The 25,522-nt window shown below is 45.1% G+C and overlaps 1 protein-coding gene across 2 annotated transcripts in view; it reads right to left on the bottom strand.

Moving 5' to 3' along the window:
* ABCA3 (ATP binding cassette subfamily A member 3) overlaps positions 1–25,522 on the bottom strand; it is a 75,045-nt gene that overhangs the window by 46,953 nt on the left and 2,570 nt on the right. For both annotated transcript variants that reach the window (XM_040356605.1, XM_040356604.1), the window contains 2 exons: positions 2,892–2,973; positions 343–595 (listed from right to left, as the gene is read on the bottom strand). In XM_040356605.1, coding sequence (XP_040212539.1) covers positions 343–595; positions 2,892–2,945 — 307 coding nt within the window. In that variant the 5' untranslated portion in view covers positions 2,946–2,973. The remainder of the gene's footprint in view (positions 1–342; positions 596–2,891; positions 2,974–25,522) is intronic.

The raw sequence follows: 25,522 nt of genomic DNA on the forward strand, positions 1-25,522 counted from the left end.
CGCTTTCTGACACGATCGGTTTTTTAACCGATGGTGTGTACGCACGACGGACCATCAGTCAGCTTCATCGGTTAACCGATGAAAACGGTCCATCAGACCATTCTCATCGAATGGACCGATCGTGTGTACGCAGCATTAGAGATAGATAGATATCTATCTATCAAATTTAGCACTGGTAATTTTGCTGTTTTTTTTTTTAAGCTGCAGCAATGACTGATCTGTATCAGACATTTGTGAACAAAGCCATGAACTGCACAGGCACCCAAGGGGATGGAATTCAGTATCAGAGTCAGACATATCACAAAGACAGAAAGGCAATATTATCAGCACAGTATCTCTTACCCCGAATGTCAGTGCCTAGTTTCTTCTCCACCTGCATTACAATGCCCCTGACAGCATCACTGTGGGATGGAACATACGCCAGCTCCCAGAATCCCGTGTGAGAGATGTTGGGTAGATCAGGAAACTGCATAGGGTCGTAATGTGTAGAATTGGGGAAATTCTCAGACTCTACCCTATGCCTTAAGGCGATAAGAATGGCAGAAAAGAGCAGTGGAAGAGCCAATTCAATCACGGTAACAAGCACCTGGCGTTTCTGTGAAAAGAAGATGCAAGGTTATATTGTACGTTGGAAGAGACATATAAGAGAAGCCCCCCAAAAAAAACCTCCTCCAGGCAAACAATTTACATGCAAAGGTGATCTGTAGTGTACTGATCCAGAGAGGTCATGATGACAAAGTTGCCACGTATACCCATAGGAGGGTCACACCCGGGAGAGATTCCAAATGCAATGTCTAGTGTAGAGAGCACATCATTCCAGTACATAAACAATTTAGGACACCTTCATAGTAGGTGAATCAGACCAGCTTCACCTTTGCCACATTTAGAGCAGATTGAGTCATAACTAATCCAATTTTAAATAGGAACTGAGTGTATGGAATGTCCTATGTAAGATAAAAAATTGGGTTAGCTTGCCCAATTGTGAGAAGGTCTTTTTGAGCATCATACTAAGAATCTCCTCCCACTAATCCTAAATCTTGTTCCCACCTATGGGTTCTTTGCGAAAGAACTTTATCGAGATATTTCGTCAGTAAACGTGTATAAAAGAAAAAGGTGAAAGATCTGACTATCAGTGCAATTCACCTGAACCCAGTGCCAAACATTGGGGTAGGGTCAACTGTTACCAACAGTATTCTCTCTTATGCATGCAACACAAGTCTAAGCCATAGGTATTGTTATGGAGGTCAAACTCTGTTCGTAATTACTGGAATGACTTTAAATCATCCTTATACAAGATAGCTCCTGTGTTGACATTGGCCTGTTTGCCATTGGAGAAACCCCCCCAAGTTTACACAGTTCAGAGGTGGATTCCTTTAGCCATAAAGAAACATATTTGGAGAGGTGAAAAACATCCAACAAATGCTTAGCGGCATTCCACACTTCTAGGTACAAAATAGGACAGGGCACCCAATTGGTTTCTTTAGAAATACCAATTTCTCTCCTCTACACTTGCCATTTGTAACTAAACTAACAAGTCTATCTGATTTGACAGACACGTTGATGTATGTAAAAAGCAAAGTATAACTTTATTTGAACCAAGAGCTGGCAGTTTTTGGTGCCTATATGAAGCATATCCTTCCTGACCTCTAACCTATCCCTAACACTTAACTTTGACCCTAAAGTTGACCCCTAAAATTGACCTCTGCCCAACACTATAACCCAAAACTGCAATCTCACCCTTCCTAATTTTACACCCTAAACCCCAACCTCAAAACCCTTAATACCCTAATCCAGGGTTTCTCAACCAGGGTTCCATGGAACCCTAGAGTCCCTACATAAGTTGCTAGGGGTTTCCTTGAGCAATGTACTATTTCTGCCTCTCAGATAAGTTCCCACTGACACCCTTGATCTTTTTATCTATCTGTAAGAGGGTAATTCTTCCCAATGAACCCAAGTGTAATGAGTTGTAGATATAGTAACTTTAGCAGGGGTTCCCTGAAACACAAAAAAGTTAACTCAAAGGTTCCCCTATGTTTAAAAAAAAAGGTGGAAAAAGGCTTCCCTGAACCCCAACCTCAACACCTCACCCGAACCCTTAACGCTCAAGCCCCAATTTTAAACCCCATTATAACTCCTGAACTAACTGCTAAACCAGCCCTTTTTTTAACCAGGGTGCCTTCAAATTTTATACAAACCAGAGTGTGGATCAAGCCTGCCTGTTAGTTACAGAAACCCACAGATTTTCAATGTCCACCATTACAACCATCTATTGGCTGGTCTCCTAACAACTAATGACATTGGTTGATAAGAAGGGCCATCAGGCACCTGTACAGCATCCTTGTTTGCCCCACCCTTGCCCCTTTCTGTCAGCACTGGGGTCACATTAGCTGAGCGAGGAAGAGAAACATTGGAATACTAGTCAGTATCTATATACAAAGGCATGTTTAGCTTTGGAAGAATAAATCCCCTCCAACGTTGGATGGATGTTGCCGCTTTATGTAAAACTATTTGTTTCGTTTTTACCATTTTGGAATGGGGTGCCTCGACATTGTGCAGAATTTTAAAAGGGTACCTTAACTGACAAAAGGTTGAGAAACACGGCCTTGAACAATTGAATATAACCTATCAGCTGGCAAAAGGTATCCTTGGGGCTGAAGGACACTATATAGGTCCAATTGCAGTTATTTTTGCCTCAAGGGTAATTCTCTGGCGGCTCCAGTAGTGGAGCCGCCAGAGAATTACCCTTGAGGCAAAAATAACTTCTACAGATGTCTCTGATTATCAAAAATAACTTCTACAGATGTCTCTGATTTCGAATTCAGTGCAAGTAAACCGACACAGATATATGCACACAAAAACATGTTCCTTAACCTTACATCCCATAGACTCACCTGTAATATGTAATTCTTCCATAGCAGGAGGCCCAGTTGTCTGAATACAGCCATCTTGAGTCAATCCACGCAGGAGGAGATCCTGTAACAAAAACATGCATATTGAGAGCCAAAAACAAAAAGACACCATCACCACAAAATACATTTTGTAATGTATGTGGCATATATTAATCCTTCAATAGCTAGCTCAATGCAAAGCTTTCTGTCCCTCCTTACCAACACTTTAGGCAGACCCTATACAAGGCATTGCAGTATGGAGCCTCTGCTGATCTGTGAGCGTTCCTCAATGGGCTGCTTCACTGTTCCGATACACCTTAGACTGTGTCGTAATAAGGAAGGACACAACCTGGAATTGTGTAATGTCCAATACACCAGTCTACTCTACTCTCATTAAGTAGAAATCCCAGATTTTCTCTCTTTGAACACCCAGCTCTTGTCGCTCAAGTGTCCCAAAAGTTTACCTATTAGGGAGCGCGGAGCACTTCTGTAGAGGAATGAAGAAGGAAAATGACGCAAAGTATTGCAACACATGCATGCCAGGAAGCGAAGCTATGCAGAGTGTGTACATCTGAAGAGCAGGGATGAAGGCTTCAGACGGACATATGTACATTTATATAGGCATGACGCACCGCAGAGTTTGAAGAAGATTACATAGAAATAGGTGAAGTCCTGCTGGAATCAATGTAAATCTGACATAAACCAGCGCATTCTTAAAGCGGGAGTTCACCCATAAAACAATTTTTCCCCTTAGATGGATGCTCGTTTTGTCTAGGGGAATCGGCTAGTTGTTTTAAAATATGAGCAGTACTTATCCGTTTACGAGATGCATCTTCTCCGTCGCTTCCGGGTATGGGTCTTCGGGAGCGGGCGTTCCTTCTTGATTGACAGTCTTCCGAGAGGCTTCCGACGGTCGCATCCATCGCGTCATTAGTAGCCGAAAGAAGCCGAACGTCGGTGCGGCTCTATACTGCGCCTGCGCACCGACGTTCGGCTTCTTTCGGAAAATCGTAACGCGATGGATGCGACCGTCGGAAGCCTCTCGGAAGACTGTCAATCAAGAAGGAACGCCCAGTCCCGCAGCCCATACCCGGAAGCGACGGAGAAGATGCATCTCGTAAACGGTAAGTACGGCTCATATTTTAAAACAACTAGCCGATTCCCCTAGACAAAATGAGCATCCATCTAAGGGGAAAAAGTGTTCTGTACGGGTGAACCCCCGCTTTAATGCATACAATAAAAATAAAAATTCACAAAGTTACTTTCAGTAAAATCTCTAAGTACAAACAATCAGCAGATCCCAAAATGCAGGCAACTGAAATTAAATGCAAAATTTCAACCTACTTTTCTAGGAATGTTTTCTACAAGATTTTGGAGTGTGTTGTGGGCAATTTCTGGCTAATAAGTCAAAAGAGCATTTGTGAGGTCAGCTAATGATGTTGGATGAGAAGACCTGGCTTGCAGTCAGTGTTCCAATTCATCCCAAAGGTGCTCATTAAGAGATCAAAACTCTGTAAAGAATAATCGAGTTCCTCCACAACAAACCATGTCTCTATGGAGCTGGCTTTGCGCACAGTCAGGTTGGAACAGAAAAGGACATTCCCCAAAATGTTGCTATTAGGGTAGAAGCCACAAGGTTGGAAGCATACAATAGTCTGAAATGTATTTGAACTGAATAATTTGGTGTGTGTCCCCAAATTTTGGAGATATACAGTACAGTGATAACTTGGATTACGAGCATAATTAGTTCCAGAAGAATGCTTGTAATCCAAAGCACTTGTATATCAAAGCGAGGTTCCCCATAAGAGTCAATGGAAACTCATAATTTTTTCCACAGTAACTGCTATTGTATGCAGTACCGCATGTGGCCAGAGGTGGGGGGGGGGGGGTCCGGAGACATTTGGAAACCGCTAGGATGCACTCAGGAGAGGCTCAGAGAAACTCGGGAATGGAGTGTTTCCGAGTGTCACCGGTGATCTGCCGAGCTGGTTCCGGCTATCGTGAAAGTTCCTGCGCAGGCGCAATCTGACCTGCCAAGATGGTTCCGGCTAACGGGAAAGTTCCTTCAAGCACTGCGCAGGCGCAAACTTGCCGACGGAAATCTCCGAACCTCGGCTGGCATCCAGGGCGACGTGGATTCCGAGGTAAGTGGCCAGTTGGCCTCACGTCCTCGCTGTGCTCGGATGGCTCGCTCCGCTCGCTCGGCCTCCTGGCTCTTTTTTTAACATCCTCCAATCCACGGGGATGTTAAAGAATGAGCCTGGATGCCGGGTGAGGTTCGGAGATTTCCGTCGGCAAGTTTGGGCCTGCGCAGTCCTTGAAGGAATTTCCTTCCCCGTTAGGGGAACCTTAAAGCGGGAGTTCACCCATTTGTAAAAAAAAAAATTTTCTCCCCTTAGCTTCCTGCTCGTTCGGTCTAGGGGAATCGGCTATTTGTATTAAAATATGAGCAGTACTTACCCGTTTTCGAGCTGCATCTTCTTCCGTCGCTTCCGGGTATGGGTCTTCGGGAGCGGGCGTTACTTCTTGATTGACAGTCTTCCGAGAGGCTTCCGACGGTCGCATCCATCGCGTCACTCGTAGCCGAAAGAAGCCGAACGTCGGTGCGGCTCTATACTGCGCCTGCGCACCGACGTTCGGCTTCTTTCGGAAAATCGTGACGCGATGGATGCGACCGTCGGAAGCCTCTCGGAAGCCTGTCAATCAAGAAGGAACGCCCATTCCCGAAGCCCATACCCGGAAGCGACGGAGAGGATGCATCTCGTAAACGGGTAAGTACTGCACATATTTTAAAATAAATAGCCGATTCCCCTAGTAAAAACGAGCAGGAATCTAAGGGGGAAAAGTGCCCTCTAAGGGTGAACCCCCGCTTTAAGGACAAGTCACCGGCACCCCCGCACCTCTGGTACTGCACACCCCAGAGGAATCCTGCTGGTCTTGCGAGACAACGCTCGCAAACCGAGTCAGGATTTTTTAAATATAATAGCTTGTTTTGCAAAAAACGCTCGTAAGCCGCATTTCTCGCAATCCGAGGTATTACTGTATATACATATGTGCCGTTTCCTTGAATTGCCCTTTAAATTTCTAACTGAGCAACACCCTATCTGGAAAGTGGGAAATGTATTCCTATCACATCAGACATGACCTTGTTATATCACTGTATGCAAATCACTAGAATAATATTGGACCATTTTCTAAAAATATACAAATAAAAGGAGGCAAAATGGTTGATGAGATGCCTTACAAGGGAGATTATATATATACATATATATATATATATATATATATATATATATATATATATATATATATACACACACACACACACACACACACACACATACATACATTATATATATATATATATATATATATATATATATATATATATATATATATATATATATATATTATATATATATATATATATATATATATATATATATATATATATAATATCATACCGTATATACTCTACCCCTCCATTCTTATCTCAACTTTTTCCACTCTCGGGGTAAATGTAACAGAGGTCAGTAAAATATTTTATTTCCTTTAATATCTAACCCGGAAATTTACAGGACTTTATACGAGTTCATATTGTTATTGTCATGTCCCTTGACTTTATTCAAACATTTTCCATTTCCTCCACTTATAATCATTCACCATTATTGCTGCAAACTGTCCCATGGCTGGTTTACTGTATGTAAAATCTCGGTGGGACGGCGTGGTTGCAAATATCCTGGAGTTCAGATTAATGTGAATCCTTTTTGTTTCTTCTTTGTCTGAATAAGCCCATCAAACTGGATATTTCATAATGATCAGCTAGATTTAATAGGCCAGATTTTTTTTATTTCCTCTCTTTGATAAATGCATATAAATACCTGTTCTTTCTGTCAATATCTTGGCTATTCTAGTACTACTAGCCAACAATGCCAACCACGGGCTGCTGTAAACATTAACCATGTGACCAGGAATTGTTTTTGCAATTCAGCACTGCGCTACTTTAACTGGCAATTGCGCGGTCATGCAACACTGTACCCAAATTAAATTTATATACATTTTTTCACACATATGGAGCTTTCTTTTGGTGGTATTTGTTCTCCACTGTTTTTTATTTTTTACTATATAAATGAAAAAAGACCAACAAAAATTCTACTTTCTTTAATAAAACATATTTAATAAAATCAAATTTCTTTATAAATTTACGCCAAAATGTATTCCGATACATGTCAATAAGGGTACATTAATTGATTTGTGTGAAAGTCATAGCATCTACAAACTAGGGCAATATGTATTTTTATTAAAAGGATTCTAAAGGTTATTTTTTTTTTATTATTATTATTATTATTATTTATTTTTTTAATAACAAACATGTTACAGTGGAACCTTGTTTTATGAGTAACGCGGTTAACAAGTGTTTTGAAGAACGAGTAACTTTTTTATTTTTTATTCTGACTCGGTTTGTGAGTCTCACAGTACGAGCAGAATTCAAGCGAATGGGGTGTGCAGTACCGCATTTAGCCAGAGGTACGGGGACGATTGTGACAAATGGAAAAAGAAAATATGGACAGCCGCACTCCGAAAAACCTTGATGGTTGTCTTTATTTAAAAAAGGAAAAATGCACTACAAGTCACAGCACACAACACGGGAGTAGAACAGCTGACGCGTTTTTCACTTTAAATTAGTGCTTAATCATAGCCCATTGTGACACTCGGAACGGTTCGGAGCCGTTCCAAGCTGTTCGGGAATACTCAGAAACACTCAGATATACTCCGTTCCCGAGTGTTTCTGAACCTTTCCGAGATCAGCCGAGCAGTCCCCGAGTATTTCCAAGGCTCTATCGCGCCCCCCCCACCTCTGGCCACACGCGCTATTGCATGTCATAGAAGTCAATGCTGAATTAATTATCTTCGTTTCCATTGACTTCTATGAGGAATCTTGGATTGATATGCGAGTGCTTTGGATTAGAAGCATTCTCCTGGAACGGATTATGCTCACACGAGAGGATCCATCCGCTGGAATTGATCCGCGGACCGGCTCCAGCGGATAGATCCCCTGGTGTGTACAATCCAGCGGATCTGTTTCCGCGAATTTTTATCCCCTGGGATGGATTTCATGCGGATAAAAATTTGAAGACATGCTTTAAAATCTATCCGCTTGAATCCATCCCAACGGATTGATCCGCTGGTCTGTACAGACTCACCGGATCAATCCGTCCGAATGGATCCCCTGCATGCGTCGTAATGATTCGACGCATGCGTGGAATTCATTATATGACAGCGTCGCGCACGTTGCCGCGTCATCATCGCGGCGACGGCGCGACACGTCATCGCGATGGGATTTCGGCGCGGATTTCGATCCGATGGTGAGTACACTCCATCGGATCCAAATCCGCGGAAATCCTCGAGAGGATTTATCCGCGGAAACGGTCCGCTGGACCGTATCCGCAGATAAATCCTCTTGTGTGTACTAGGCCTTAGGTTCCACTGTACATAGTTTTGCACAAAACAGCTCTGATTCTCTCATTTGTGAGCCCCCCGCCAGAATTACTGGCTCCACCATCTGCTGAGTGCCCTCCATAGCAAGCCTCTTGCTATGGGGGGCAATCGAGCAGGCTTGCCCCTGAGCTCCTGTGAATGCACATTGTTCAACTGGAAAGGGCTCTGAGAGCTCACCCCTTAACCTGGGCTAAAGGGCAGGAGTAAAGCAACTGCACCCATTTCAAAAACTTGGCCGCGAACCCCATAGTCTCCAACACTGAGAGCATATAAAAGGCCAGGCCACGGAGTCAAAGGCCTTCTCAATGTTGAGTGCCGCCAAAACTCTAGAAGTGGATTCAGTTGGGGGTAGCAGTAAATGAGTGAAAACCCTGCGGATATTGATATCTGTGGATTTCCTGGGAATAAAACCTGTATGATCTATGCTGACTAGGTCAGGAATAATATTCAATCTAGTGGCCAAAATTTTTGTTAAAATCTTTAGATCATGATTTTGGGAAATCCAAGCTCTCCCTTTCGGCGATTTTGCTAGACATACAAGCTAGGTTTGAAACGATCTGGGAACCCTGGATTAAATATCTGTCTGACCCATTGTGAGTAGCAACGGTTCAGATCCTTTCACAATATAGAGTGCATTTTCTTCTGTGTAGCAGGCAGCTATTTTCTTTGCTGACCCTGCTTTAAATTTAGGGGTTAGTCAGAGGATTAGTTACCTCTTACCTGTTCTGTTTTCAAATTTGGACCTCTGTTCCAGCCGTGGCTGTGCTGCAGGTGACCACTATTGTTGTCTGGGGTGTCCGTTCCACCCCAGGCCAAGGGTGGCAGCAGTCAGATCCAGGTGTGTTGGGTATTCTCTCAGCGGCCAATCGGTGGGGGTTGATCGCCTCGCTGTGCATGCTGGGAGGGGTATTTAAGGGACAGACGTCATGGGTTCTGGAACGTCGTCGTCCGCCCTGGGCAGTCGTCCCACCACCCCTGTGTGTGGCCCTTCTGGCCGGGGGTGCATGTTCAGACTTTCCTGGCTCCGGGACCACGTTGGTCTAGAGTCGTGCCCTGCTGAGCAGGCCCAGTAGTCAGACTGGGTCTGCATTACTAAAGTGGTCCTGCGCTATCCGTCCTAGAGGGAGGAAGTCGTCGAATGAAGTACCAGTCTGGAGAGCACCCAGCACGAGGCTGGTACACTCAGGGGAGGCCTGAACTGCATTGAAGGACCTATCGTTACTGAAAGGCTGAGCAGTGATCCCCTGTCAGTTGCCTGATTTCACAAGTTACTACTTTGAGAAGAGATCCGGGTGCTAAATCCTAAAGTGAGAGGATTCTGGACCGATCGTGTCTCCGCCGTTGGGAAAGGTCAGTGGCAGAGACTGTACCAAGGTTCCTTGTGACGCCCTGGCTGCTAGGACTAGTGAGAGAGGCCTATCCAGGGGCACAATACCCACTCTGGCTAAAGTGGCGACGAGAGTTTATGTCTGGAGGCAGGAGAGCTTCCAATCAAGTTCTACACCTGAACCTATTACCCTATACCCCATTTCACCTCTTCAACCAACTGTTCAGTCTTTCACCATGTTCAGTAAATAAAGCAGAGAAAAAGGAACACAACGTGTGGATATTGACTTTGTTTCAGCTCTCATCCAGTACCCTAGACGGCAGAGAAATAGAGGTAACGTGCCACCCAAAACAAATCAGAAGCTCCTTCGGGGGTAGTGCTACATCTGGTATTCTACCCTCTTCTCTTTGACTAACCTCTCCCTCTGTACTCTCCCGATCCCCGGGAGGGAGAGGGACGTTACGAAATGTGATGCAATGAATGCATTATATAATAAGAAGGTCTTAATACATGGTATAACAGTTTTTCCAGACCACTCAGTTCTCATGGAGAATGGGACAGTCGACACTGACCTCACGGTGGTGCCACCATGGTCTTTCCTCTCCCTTCTCCCACTTCAGGAGGTAGTGCGATGGGAAGGTCCTGAGTTAGCTACAGTTGCTTATAGGGGGTGGCAAAGTTTCTTTTGGATGTTTTATTTTTTTGTTTTAATTTTTGACCCATTTTATGTTCCTGATTTGGGGTAACCAGCGATTTTGGATGTGTAGGTCGCAGGACTCTTCCCGAAGTTTTCTGTATTGTGATACAGCTGTCTGTTACAATGTTATATCTTCTAACCTTCCAACTGTCTGGTAAAATGGGGTGGTGAAACTAAAATCTTTAGATCAAACCCAGCCTAAATTTAGAATATGATTGGCTGTAGTGTTGGACCAAATCTAAACACACAACAGGCCTATATATCCAATGTTTATGAGCCCAGCAGAGCAATGATATTTATACACCAGTACCATTTCAAATTAGTACAGAAGAGTCCAGCTGTAGGCTCTTGAGTTCTTTGCTCTTACATGTACAAGGATAAAAGCAGTTTCCGGCCTACAAGAGCTCGCAGACGCTCTCAGCTTTGCCAGACCTTCTTCTGAATTACCAGTTGGGGGCCTTACTGGGTGTTCTGGACAACACGCACTTCCGAAACATGAGGCCCAGTGCCTTCTGTAATCTAATACATGTGTTCTGTACAGCAGTGCAAACAGCAACAATTATGTACAAAGTGCAGTGACTCAGAGACCACATCTTCACAAATAAGATTTTAACAACATAAAGTCAATGCAATAAGATATAAAGCTCTGACTGATTACCACAGAACATTGTATTTTCCCCCTTGGTTTTTGCATGCCACAAATGTTTTAAGTTGGCCAGAGCTATGATGATGGATGGATATAGTCATCATAAAGCAGGGTCATGCAGTCAGGGGCCTCACTTGCCATGAACATAAAAACAAAACAAACAAAAACACCCCAACAAAAACAAAAAAAAAACACAAAACTCTGGAGACCCAAAATTTGGTGGGTAGGTAGCTGAAATTGGGGCTCCTATGACTAATGATTCCGGAGATACGGCGCTTCTTGAGCTGCCTGTCAGAAGCTACATACAGAGCAGCCAGTTTAAATACAACATGGCACACTCTGTTTGAGCTCATCCTCTGTCTGCTGCAAAGTGCATCTAAATGGACACTTGTAAGAAAAGAAATGGCTGCACATCCAGGAATTCCGATTGCCTTTTATTGTTCAAAGTGATAACACCAAAGACACAAACACAAGGTCACGTAGACACGTTTCACACAAACATCTTGTGCTTAATGATTAAGCACAAGACGTTTGTGTGAAACGCGTCTACGTGACTTTGTGTTGGTGTTATCACTTTGAACAATAAAAGGCAATCAGAATTCCTGGATGTGCAGCCATTTCTTTTCTTACAAGTTTACCACGGAGGCGGGCCGGGGCTGGCACTCTATGAGATATTCTACCTCAGGTTATCAGCATACATCTGGAGCAGCGGCTCTTTTTCTTTGTATATGAGCTAAATGGACAGCTTGGAGTCTTGGGCCAATGGTAAAGTACCATTACTCCCAGCTGTCCAATAAAAATGCCGCAGTGGAGGCACGCCTTTCACTGCAGTGTCATAGAAGGGGGCGTGGGAAAATCTGATGATCCAATGGAATCATCCTAAATTTTCACCTCCGCTTCCTGTTTCAAATATTTTGTTGAATTTTATAATTATCAACAAAATTCCAGAGCATGTACAATAACATAATAGAAATAGATATTCCATTAACAGAACATGTACAATAGTATAGTAGAAAAAGGCGTAATCATTCAGGAAAGTAACTCTTATAAATGTAAATGAAAATAGATAACCTAGCGGATTGTAGGATAAGATTATGTCACATGAAGTGTCATAATCATAGCTTCATGGCAGCTATTTGACAACAAGTAATTGAGAAATTAAGTTGATTGAAATAATATAATATAATTACGTCATCTATGAAGAGAATAGAAAAGAATGAACCTATAAAGAAATATAAAGTTAATTAGCTAGATTAAGGTAGATTTAGGTCGGCGTATCAGTAGATACGCCGACCTAACTCGGAATCTGCGCCAACCTAAGTTTAAGTGTATTCTCAAACAGAGATACACTTAAACCTATCTAAGATACGACGGCTTGCGCCGTCCTATCTTAGGGTGCAATATTTAGGCTGGCCGCTAGGTGGCGCTTCCATTGCGGTCGGCGTAGAATATGTAAATCACTAGATACGCCTATTCACGAACGTACGCCCGGCCGACGCAGTACAGATACGCCGTTTACGTAAAGCTTTATCAGGCCTAAAGTTATTCAATCAAATAGTTGGAATAGTAATGTTAAAGTATGGCCGCCGTTCCCGCTTCGAAATTCGAAAATTTTACGTTGTTTGCGTAAGTCGTCCGTGAATAGTGATTTACGTCATTTACGTCCACGTCTAAATCAATAGGACCGTGCGGTGTACTTAGCCGCAATGCACACTGGGAAATGTAGGCGGACGGCGCATGCGCCGTTCCAAAAAAAAGGCAATCACGTCAGGTCAGAGCAGATTATCATAAAACACGCCCCCTCAGCCTATTTTGAATTAGGCGCTCTTGGGCCTGCCGCATTTACGCTACGCCGCCGTAAGATAGGAGGCAAGTACTTTGAGAATACAGTACTTGCCTCTCTGACTTAAGGCGGCGTATCGTAAATACGATACGCTACGCCGCCTTAAAGTTGCGCGGGGCTACGTGAATCTAGCTAAATGTATTGTAGAATAGCTGGGGGAATAAATTAGGCTAAACCAGGGCCAAGTTCCTTCTCTTGGCTTTATCTGGTGCGAAGGTCAAAAATCCCAACCATTCAAAGCATCTTCTATTACAGTTGGTATATCAGATAATTAACAAGAATAAACCTAGTAGAGGGGATAGGGCACAGAGGGGAGAGAGAAAAATGTTCAGGGGGGCCAATGGTTACTTCTCCTTCCTAGTGTCCTGCAAGTTGTTGTCCATCCATACACGACCCGCTCACCTCCTGTAGTGCTCATCGTCCTGTCCTCACTACAGCATTTACATCACTCTAGTAATGTTGTATGTGTTGTATGTGTTTTTAAATGAGAACACTGGTGCTTCATTATGCTGGTGGACACCATCAGACATTTATGGAAACTGACGCATTGAGCCAGATACACATACATTTAGTTCTGCGCAGCGTATCAGAGATACGCTACGCCGCCGTACCTTACCTGGCACATTTTCGAATCCTCAGCGAGTTCGCGCCGTAAGTTACGGCGGCGTAGTGTATTTCTGGTGGCGGATTTCAAATTGGGCAGGTTGGGGGCGGGTTTCATTTAAATGAAGCGCGTCCCCGCGCCGAATGAAATGCGCATGCGTCGTCCAGAAATTTCCTGCCGTGCTTTGCGCGAAATGACGTTGCAACAACGTCATTTTTTGAACTTAGACGCGAGTTACGTCCATCCCTATTCACGGACGACTTAATATTCGAAATATTCAAATTTCGACGCGGGAACGACGGCCATACTTAACATGGCAATTCGATCTATACGCCGCAAAATACCAGCTTTAACTATACGCCGGAAAAAGCCGACTACAGACAACGTTAGAAAATGCGACGGCCGCACGTACGTTCGTGGATCGTCTTAAATCACTAATTTGCATACCCGACGCGGAAAACGCCACCCAGCGGACGCCGAAGTATTGCATCTTAGATCCGAAGGCGTACGAAGACGTACACCTGTCGGATCTAACCCAGAAGCCGTCATATCTTGTTTTGAGGATTCAAAACAAAGATACGACGCGGGAAATTTGAAAGTACGCCGGCGTATCAGTGGATCTGGCCCATAGCGTTTTTCATGCAATTTGGAGCAGCTGGTCCAACACTACATAGAACTTCTCTTAAAACAATGTTAATTCGGTACACAGAAAATGCACCAATGTCTACACCACAAAACTGACGCGTAGTTCCCTTTAATTACACCCCAAGGTATTATGTACACAAGAATATCAGTGAACAAACCATGTGCCATCTGTTCTGCCAGCCACCTGTTCAGCAACCCCATTCAAGATCTTACCATCCCCCAAACCTGCTATACAAGACTTTTCTATTTAAACAATTAAATCCACCCTAATCCTAGAGCAATAAATACACTGCATATTATTATCCCTGTCCCCAAAGGTTACAAGCCTGGCTGTTCTCTCCTACAGATCCAAAACATCAGTAAACTATATTGAAGCTTGAGCCTGGGTTCACACTTGTGCGATCTCCGACATTGCATGTGATTCGCATCCGCACCGCAGGTGCGGACCACATGCAATGTCTGAACAATGCAAGTTCAGCCATACAGTTGTATGGCTAAACCCGCATTGGATTCGCACAGAAGGTGCGGGGCCTTGTTTTTCCCCTAGAATCGGATCGCATTGGTGTGCTCACCTTGGCGATTCGATTCCTGTGCGAGTTCACAGTTTGCACTGCGATCTGTGAACCGATCTGGGGTGTCATTAACATTGTATTGACAACCGCAGCGGTTTGCAGAAGTCAGTGTCAACTGCCTACGGGAGAAGTGCGATGAGGGAACCAGCGCTGTAATTGCGCTGGTTGACGCATCACACATATGTGTACCTGGAACTAAACCCTCCTATTGTTTTCAGCTACCTTGGCCTCTGTTTGATTTTCAACTGCCGTGGTGCTGCATGGTCACATGTGATCAGTTATGACACCAGGCACCTGGATTGATAGTTTGGTTGAGAGTACATCCAATGTGACAATTCCATTCCTGGCATGTGCTGTTAAATCGATGAGTTTAGTTCCACATAAAGAGTTCGTAAACAAAAAAAAAAAAAAGGAAGAAAACATGCCCGTAGTTACCTGCTCTGTGCAATTGTTTTGCACAGAGCAGCCCCGATCCTCTTCTTCTGGGGTCGCCCGCCGGCGCTCCTGGCAATTCCACTTCATCAGGTGCCCCTAGCGGCCAGCGTAAATATGCGCCCAAGATACGACGGCGTAGGAGACTTATGTCGGTCGTATTAAGCCAAAATTCAGGCGTATCTTGTATTGTGAATTAGGCGCATAGATACGACGGCGCATCCGTGGACTTACGCGGCGTATCAATAGATACGTCGGCGTAAGTCCTTCCTGAATCCGGGCCTTTGTATTCTATTGAAGCACTTGTGTTCTCAGCAGGAGATAAGTGGGGCAGATATGTCATGATGAGCGCCCCTCGGTGCAGACGGCTTGTGTCCAGGGTCTTCCATCCATCCCTGCATGCATACACATGCTCTGGTTTGCAGTAACACATATACAGCCACAGCCTGTCATTGATTTGTACAGGTGGCTGTATGCAGACGTCCCGAGTGTTTTGCAGCTACATAAGAACACGTCTTCCTCATGCTGTACAGCCCTCCACTCCCATGTGATTAAAGCAGATCAGGCCCGATGGAAAATAATCAGACCTACAAATTGATGTAATTGGAACACAGATCTGTGTGTGACTATTTTCTAACCATTCAACAGATCCTCATGGCGGCACAGAAATAGAGCCAATCCAGCTTATTGGGTGACATTTAATCTACTTTTCCTACACGTGCAAGTATACAGAACAGCGCCACTTCTTAAGATTTTTCTATAAAATATGATCTGTTACATCTGTAAATTATACCAATATCTATGAAGTGTGAGGGCACAATTTATATTCTGTGGGGTAGGACTGCATGATAAAATATTTGCTGACTTTAAAAGAGAAGTGTGGAGGGAGCATGCACGCACTTTGACCACACGGTCTCTAAAAAAAAAAAGAGAGGCGAAGGACTAACGGGGCTGGTTAAGCGGGCTAGATCCTCTCACTCTCTTATAGGGAGTCCCTCTGCCCCGTTGGGCTTCAAAGCGGAGCAGGTAGGGCGGGCTGTGTGGGAGGACCCCCTCACACACCCGCCATTGCCACCCGGGGCATGGAGAAAGGTGGCAGATTGCCTCTGGGGGAGGCCTGCCTACTCCCAACTCCTGCAGTCCGGCTCCTCTCTCGAGTACACGCACAAAATACACTTAAAAAAAAAAAAAGAGAAGTGTGGGAATTTTTTTTTGTGGGGGGAATCATACTTGCCTAGGTAGATGTGTTATCAGTCTGAGGCTGCATCAGTTCCCCGCCGGCTCTAAGACCAAGAACCGAGGGAATACCGCTGATCGGTCGGTCCAGCAGAGAGCTGGTGATGGTCAGTAAGGGGCTCTCTGCTCTGCCCCCCCCCCCCCGCTCAGAGATACACTGGGCTGTGCAGGGGGCGACAGCGGCTGGCCCACACACTCAGCGGCCAGCTGAGAGACTGAGCCAGGTGCTGGTCCAGACATATGGGCGGATCCCGCCCATATGATCGCAATCTTTCCCGAGCCTGGACAGGCTCTGTGATGTCAGCTGACGGCGGGCTGCAGCCTGCTGTCTGCTGAAAACAGGTCACAGGAATGCAGAACGAACTGTACTCCAGTGATCCACAGGAGAAGTACAGCCAAACAAGCTTTGGCTGTACTTCTCCTTTAAGCCTCAGTTCACACTAGATGCAGAGTGATTTCACAGCGAATTCGCTGTGGATTCCGCACTGCACCAAAATTGCAACACATTAATGCGAACCAATTGCAGAGTGTATATTAAAGGGGTTTTCCACCCATTTTTTACGTTTATTAAAAGTCAGCAGCTACAAAAAGTGTAGCTGCTGGCTTTTAATAAACTGACACTTACCTGCTCCACGGCTCCAGCGATGCGCCGGCCGGGGTTCCGCTCCTCGCCCCCCCTTCATTTCTAGTGTGGGCACCCGGCAGTGACAGCTTTCGGCTTCACGGCCGGGCACCCACTGCGCATGCGCAAGCAGCACTGCGCATGTGCGAGCGGCGCGGCGCCGTCCGATTGGACAGGCGCTCGCCTACAGGGAGGGGCTGTGAAAAGGCGATTAAGCTAATCGCCTTTCCAGCCCCTCGGCGGAAGGAGGAAGTGGGACAGGAAGTCCCCTTCTCCTGAAGCCCCCACTCCCCCCCCAAAAAAATTACATGCCAAATGTGGCATGTAAGGGGGAGAGGAGTGGGTTAAGAGGAAGTTCCATTTTTAGGTGGAACTCCTCTTTAAGTTTTTACGACACCACGAAAACGGTTTTGCAAAATGCAGTGCGATTAGCAGAATTGGATTGCAAAAAGGGTTTGGTGTGAATGCAGTGCGATTTGAGCCATACAAATTCATGGCTCAAATCGCAGCCCAGAGACACCCCATGCAATTCACACAGGAATGTGCTGTGATTCCTGTGCGAATTACATGCGGTGTACCGCAGCGCATCAGTGTGAACCCAGACTGAAGGAAATCCATCAATAGAGAAACATGGGGAGAGATTTAATACTTAATACTGATGCACACAGAATCTGATGTATTTCTGCATAGTAACCAATCAACTTCCAGGTTTTATTGTCAAAGCTTAAAAAGGTTGTAAACCCGAGAAAAAAGGAAAGAAAACTGTAAGACAAAGGGCACAGTGAGCTAGTATGCATCGCACACTAGCTTATTATGAAATACTTACCACACCGCTGAGGCGGCTGGACATCTTCCCCGGTGTTTCTTCCGGGTTCACGAGGTCCGGCGCAGTGATTGGCCGCAGCCGCGATGACATCAATCCCGTGAATGCGCGTGGAAGCTGCCGGTCACGGCACAGAGCACTGAAAAAAGGCACGATGGACGTTTCTTCAGAGCGCATGCGCCAATGACGTCATCTGCAGCGTATATAGTAAATATTTCCTAAACGGTGCAAGTTTAGGAAATATTTACAGTACCTACAGGTAAGCCTTATTATAGACTTACCTGTAGGTACAATTAAACAAGAAGACTTTACTTCCTCTCTAAACTGAACAAGCTGAAGTTAGAAGCCGATTGGTTACTAATAGTAACTTACTATGCACAGCTGCACCAGATTTCATGCGCACCAGTTTTAGGAAATCTCCCCCCATCAGTGTTGCAAACCTACCAGATTGAAATTTACTGGTGCAGCCACGTTTTTACTGGCATTTCACAAAAGTTACTAAATTACATTTTTGGTGCAAATTTCATTATTTAGGCTTCAAACAAGTACGCTTGGCAAATAGCAATGTGATTTAAGGTAGATAGTAAGGTAAAAAAACATATTTTTGTTATTTTCGATATAATAAGGGCAAACTATTTAGTCACATCACCCCCTGACTCCATCCCCCTCTGCCACCAACACCCCCTGCCTTCACCCCCCCTCTGCGGTGCCACAATCTCCCTCTGCCTCCAATCACCCCCAGGCCCCCTGCCTCCACCCCTATGCGGTGCTACCAACAACCCCTGTCTCCAAACGCCCCCTGCCTTCATCCCCCTCTGCGGTGCCACCAACAACCCCTGTCTCCATCCCCACCCTCTGCGATGCCACCTTCCCCCTCTGCAGTACCACCAACACCCCATGCCTCCAATCAACCCCAGGCCCCCTGCCTCCAATCACCCCTTGCGGTGCCACAAACAACCCCTGTCTCCATCCCCCTCTGCGTTGCCACCAACACCCCCTGCCACCAATCTCCCCATGCCTCCATCCCCCTCTGCGGTGCCACCATCGCCCCCTGCCTCCAATCTCCATGCGCAGTTCCAAGCCAAACCGATCACGGATATTTTTACTGGCACATTGCCGCAACCACGGACATTTGCGAACGGGGGCAAATAGCGTCCGTTTTTACGGACTGTCCGTAAAAATACGAACAGTTGGCAACACTGCCCCCCATGTAGTACAAAATTGCTGAACTTGCTGTTGACTCCGATTTCAATACTTTGTGTCGCTGACCTGGAACAAGCATACAAACCAGGAAAGTCAGAGAAAAGTGTGAAATTCTTATCTGTGTGCATTTTTAAACTTGGATCAGTGATTCATGTGTTACAGCAAGAGGGTCAGGCAACCAGCATTAGTGGAAATAATAGCAGGCTCTTGACAGATCAAATGGAAGCAAAGGCTAACTGGTGGGCAGCTTTAGTGGCCACATTGGCTAATAGGTGCTCAACCTGCGGCCCGCCAGCTGTTGCGAAACTACAAGTCCCATCATGCCTCTGGGAATCATGCTTGTACTTGTCAGCCTTGCAATGCCTCATGGGACTTGTAGTTCTGCAACAGCTGGAGGGCTATATGCTCAAGCTACCCACAAACATCAGAAAATTATTATTTAAATTAATGAAAATATAATTTACGAAATAGGTACCCACAAACATCACTGAAAGTGTAGCACAGGGCTTGACAAATCCCGGTCGCCAGGGCGACTAGAAATAGTGTCCTGGCGACTTGGCTTTTTACCACCAGATGTGAGCTGGCGCCATCTGGGGGTGGCCGTTGATATTACAAGTTAAGCATTACAAGTTAAACAGCAATTCTAATGTCATTTTTCACTATTTTCACTGCCATCTTCTTCCCTCTAATTAGAACCCCCAAACATTATATATATTTTTTATCCTAACACCCTAGAGAATAAAATAGCGATCGTTGCAATACTTTCTGTTACGCCGTATTTGTGCAGCGGTCTTGCAAGCGCACTTTTTTGGGAAAAAAATACACTTTTTTTAATTAAAAAATAAGACAACAGTAAAGTTATCCCCATTTTTTTTAATATTATGAAAGATAATGTTACGCCGAGTAAATTCATACCCAACATGTCACGCTTCAAAATTGCGTCTGCTCGTGGAATGCCGACAAACTTTTACCCTTTAAAATCTTCATAGGCGACGTTTAAAAGAATCAACGGGTTGCATGTTTTGAGTTACAGAGAAGGTCTAGGGCTAGAATTATTGCTCTCGCTCTACCAATCGCGGCGATACATCACTTGTGTGGTTTGAACACCGTTTACATATGTGGGCGCTGCTCACGTATGTGTTCGCTTCTGCGCGCAAGCTCGTCGGGACGGGGCGCGTTTTCTGGCTCCTAACTTTTTTAGCTGGCTCCTAGATTCCAAGCAAATTTGTCAAACCCTGGTGTAGCATAATACAGATTATTCTTATTATTATTCTGTAACAATCTAATCAATTCTGCAACAATGTGCATAGAATTAAAGACTAATCATCCTACCCAGAGAAGCTCTGCTGATTCCCAATCATTTTCTGCTGATCCAGTACAATGAATTGGGAGCTGTGTGTCATGCTCTATCAACCAACAGGCAATGCTCTGTAGATAAGCATAAAGGATGAAAAAAAGACTTCTTCCCCCAGCCTAATCCTTTTCCTAAGAAAATGTTGAAAAGCCATATAGCAGAGGTAGGCCACCTTGGAGAGGTGGAAATCTACCTGAACAACATGGATAAGATCAAAGATCACCGGGGTGCAGCATGCCTTTTGTTTTTAACCTAGCAAGGCCACATTACAAAGTAAGGAGTGTCTAAAGAGTTTAGGAGTCAGTAGTATGCAACACAGAGCTCAGTAGTAAATAATGCAGAGTGAAGGGGTCAGTAGTAAAATAGGGGTGACTGGTAAGAAACAGACAGGGCAGGGGTCATTAGCAATGCAGGCGGTCCAGAGGTCAGTAGTAACATAGAGTGCCAAGGTCAGGAGTAAGTAACACAGGCGTCAGAGGTCTTTAGTAACACAGAGTGCAGGCGTTGGTAGTAACTCAAAGTGCAGGGGTCAGGATTAGGTAATGCAGAGTTCATAAGTCAATAGTAAACCACAAAGAGTGCAGGGGTCAGGAGTAAGTAACACAGTGCTGGGTTTAGGAATAAGAAATGTACCATTCAGGGGTCAGTAGTAGGCAACACACATTTTAGAGCAGGGGTCCTCAAACTACGGCCCTCCAGTTGTTCAGGAACTACAATTCCCATCATGCCTAGTCATGTCTGTGAATGTTAGAGTATTACAATGCCTCATGGGATGTGTAGTTCTGGAACAGCTGGAGGGCCGTAGTTTGAAGATCTTTGTTTTAGAGGTTAGTCGTAAACTTTGCATGTTCTCTCTGTGCATGTGTGGGTTTCCTCTGGTAACTCCGTTTTTTATCTCGCACTCCAAAGACATGCTGGTAGGTTAATTGACTCCTGTCTAAATTGGCCCTAGTGTATGTATGTATGTATGTGAGTGAGTTGGGGACCCTAGATTGTAAGCTCCTTGAGGGCAGGGTCTGATGTGAAAGTACAATATACCGTATATGTGTAACGCGCTGCATAAATTGACAGCACTGTATAAGTACCTGTAATAAATAAATAGTAAAATAAGTAATGAAGGGGTCAGAGGCCAGTAGTAACACAGAGTGAATGGGTCAGGAGTAAGTAACACAGAGTTTAAAGGTTAGTGGTAAGCAACTAAAAATGAAGGGGTCAGGAGTACCCCAGCATTCAGATGTCAGTAGTAAGTAATGCAGAGTGCAGGGGTCAGTAGTAAGTACTGCAGCATTCAGAGGTCAGTAGTAAGTACTGCAGCATTCAGAGGTCAGTTGCAGGGGTGTATTTAGGTTTTGTGCTGCCCTAGGCCTGACTAAACTTGTGCACCCCCGAATTTAAATATGACCCACCCCTTCCTGTCAAGGCCACACCCCTTGCGGTTTAAGACCCACCCTGAAATTTTCAAGTGGGGACACTAGTTCTGATGGCCTGGGGGGGGGGGCAATGGATTCCCTTAATTTGCATAGATTTCCTCTCACTTCCTGTTTGGCTATGGGGCAGAAAGTGAAGGGAAATCTCTGCAATGGACAGGGATGGTAAAAAATTAGAACCCCCCCACAGTTGCAGAATGCCAACCGCCCACATACTGGAAGCAGTGCGGCCGATTTATGGGGGCGCTAAACTAATTTGCCCAACAGTGTAGCGCAAGCCGGCGGGGACGCGGTCCGTGCTGCCCCCCTGCAAAGTGCTGCCCTAGGCCTGGGCCTTGTTGGCCTAGGCCAGGATACAGCATTGGTCAGTTGTATGTAGCATACAGTTCAGAGGTCAGTAGTACCAAAGAGTGAAGGGGTCAGGGGTAACACAGGGGTCAGTAGTAACAAAGGTCAGAGGTAACAGAGGTCAGCAACAAAGAGTGAAGGGGTGAGGAGTAAGTACTGCAGCATTCAGAAGTCAGTAGAAACGCAGAGTGCAGGGGTCAGTAATAAGTACTGCAGCATTCAGAGGTCAGTAGTATGTAGCACACAGTTCAGAGGTCAGTAGTAACAAAGAGTGAAGGGGTCAGGGATAACACAGGGGTCAGAAGTCAGTAACACAGAGGTTAGTGGTTAGCAAAAAGTGCAGGGGTCTGAAGTACTGCAGCACTCAGAGCTCAGTAGTATGCAACACGCAGTTCAGAGGTCAGTAGTAACAAAGAGTGAAGGGTTCAGGGGCAACACAGGGGTCAGAAGTAACACAAAATTCAAGGGTCAGGAGTATATAACACAGAGGTCAGTGGTTAGCAGAAAGTGCAGGGGTCAGGAGTAGGTACTGCAGCAGAGGTCAGTAGTAATGCAGATTGCAGGGGTCAGTAGTAAGTAATGCAGAGTTTTCTTTCTGCAAGGCAGTGTGACCTTCCCTCCCCCAAACAACAAGCAGGTCCCAGCACACAATTTGCTAGATGGAAGAAAAGTCCCCCCCCCAAATTTTAAAATACATTTTTATGCAGTAAAGTAAAAGTGTGGTCCCTATCCCTGACCGTCTTTCTCCTTTTCTACCTCTCCCTCTTCCTCACTACACTTCTGATCTGTACCTCTAACCCTGAACTTTTCCCATGACCCCCATCTGGGGGTTCTTCTGGATAAAAAGAAAATGTTGGGGCCAGTTGCGCGGTCCGGGCATGTCGCTATAATGCTTACCACAGGTTGGGGAATTCCTCCCCCCCCTTCTTTGAGGGCCCCCGCGGGTTGGTTGCGCTGGCGGCCCGGGGGGGGGGGGGGGGTTCCCGAGGGGAAGTTAGCAATGGCTTTAATGCAATGTGTTCTGTTGTTGTGTAATTTTATGCATTGCGTGTACTGTTGTGTTTTATGCTTGTCGGCCCACGCGGCCTTGTCCCTGTTTTACAAATAAAAAAAAAGTGTGGACATGCACTACTGAACCCTAACACTGACCTGTTCAGTACAATAACACTCGCTAATCCACTCATTGCACCATGCCCCTCCATCCTTAGACCAGATTACCCCCTTGGATGCCAACAGGGGGGCGGGGTCTACCTAAACCTGTGGTATGCTTGGGAAAAAGATATCCCCTGTAGGGTGAGTGGGCACTGGGCAGGGTACTGCCATAGACACGTTTATATGTTAGTGCCAAGATCTACCCGGCCCCCCAACCTATAGGATCTGTAAAAAACACTGATGTACAAACAAACAATTTGATTACAAAGCAAAAACTTTGATGCCCTCCTTCTCATTTTAGGGAAAATAAGTCACATGATCCATCTATGTAGATTAGACATCAGGAGAATAAAGAGGATTGCAAGATCCCAGCAGACTGGGCAGCACTGTGCTCTGCCCCTTCCACCTGCGCCTACAAGACTACAAAGCCAGCCCCATCATTAACCGCTGCCGTCTACACAGTCAGTAAATGACCATGTCAGAGCATTGTTCAGACATAAATTAGCTTCTATAATAGTGCAGAGAGCAATTACCATAGTCAAAGTGCAGCTTCACACAACAACCCATTATCATTATTTTTTTTTAATTGAGGTCAGATCACCAAGACTAGATTCACATTATGCATTGTAGTAATGTGTGCTAAAACCTAAGCTTTAATGTGACTCATGGTAATGTGTTGTAGTTTCTGCATTGCTGTCTATTTTGAAAGTTGCACTATAGCACACTACTACTGTACATGCATAGATATGAATGTCCAGAGAGATGCGGTGTGCAGTGTTGCCCAATGCCAAAAGAAGTTCAGGTGCATTATATATTGTGCAATGACAGCACAGCTCAGCATTTAATACATCCAGGAGTGTGGAATGCATGAGTCCTCTTGTCTGCTGCTGTTCATCCTTCCAGCCTCTACATCAGCCTTTCTCAACCTTAAAAAAGGGGTTGTAAAGGTACAATTTTTTTTTTTCCTAAATAGCTTCCTTTACCTTAGTGCAGTCCTCCTTCACTTACTTAAATGTCCTTCTTTCTTCTGAGAAATCCTCACTTTCTGTTCTTCTGTCTAACTCCACACAGTACTGCAAGGCTTTCTCCCTGGTGTGGAGTGTCGTGCTCGCCCCCTCCCTTGGACTGCAGGAGAGTCAGGACGCTCTCTACGTTGCAGATAGAGAAAGGAGCTGTGTGTTAGTGGGCGTCCTGACTCTCCTGTAGGGAGGGGGCAAGCACGACACTCCACACCAGGGAGAAAGCCTTGCATTACAGTGTGTAGTTACAGAGAGAAGAACAGGAAGTGAGGATTTCTCAGAAGAAATAAGGACATTTAAAAGCAAAATGGAAGGATGAGGTAAGTGAAGGAGGACTGCACTAAGGTAAAGGAAACCATTTAGAAAAAAAAAAAAAAAAACACACAGCAGGCTTGGGGAACCCCTACTAATAATTACTATTTGTACAGTTCATGGTACATTAGTGTGATGGGGGAATAACCCCCGTTATAAATAGCTAAAAAGATCATTGTTCATAGTGGTTACTTATCTGGGGAGGCAGGAATTGCCCATTGCTCAAGGAACCCTTGGCAACCTCTGGAGATTGCAGGCTGCACCAGCAGTATGATTTCTCTCAATAGGCCGGTTGTATCTGGGGTTCGCTACGTGCAGAGTTTAGGAGTGCACTACGTACAGAGTGCAGGGTTCAGGAATATGCTATGTACAGAGTGCAGTGTTCAAGAGTGTGTTACGTACAGAGTGTAGAGTTCAGAAATACGCTATGTACAGAGTTCAGGGGTGCGCTACGTACAGAGTGCAGGGTTCAGGAGCGTGTTACGTACAGAGCGCAAAGTTCAAAAATACGCTATGTACAGAGTTCAGGGGTGCGCTACGTACAGAGTGCATTTTAGTTCCAAAACTGAATGTTAAAAGCAAACAAAAATTTTAAGCACTTTCGCACAGCATTCAAGTCATAGAATGTACTGAGAATTCTCATACAAAATGTTTATATCAGGGGTCTCCAAACCAAACAAACAAACAATCTAAACAAGGGGCCAGTTTACTGTCCTTCAGTCTTTAGGGGAGCTGGACTGTGGCCACTGGAAGTAGAAAATGTCTTTGTGAGTAAACTACGCCAAATCTTTGATGGGAGGAAGAGTTCCCCCCCGTCACTGGAGCCAGTGGGAGGAAGAGTTCCCCCCCGTCACTGGAGCCAGTGGGAGGAAG

This window comes from Rana temporaria, chromosome 6 (genome assembly GCF_905171775.1).
Source record: "Rana temporaria chromosome 6, aRanTem1.1, whole genome shotgun sequence".
Taxonomy (NCBI): Eukaryota; Metazoa; Chordata; class Amphibia; order Anura; family Ranidae; genus Rana; species Rana temporaria.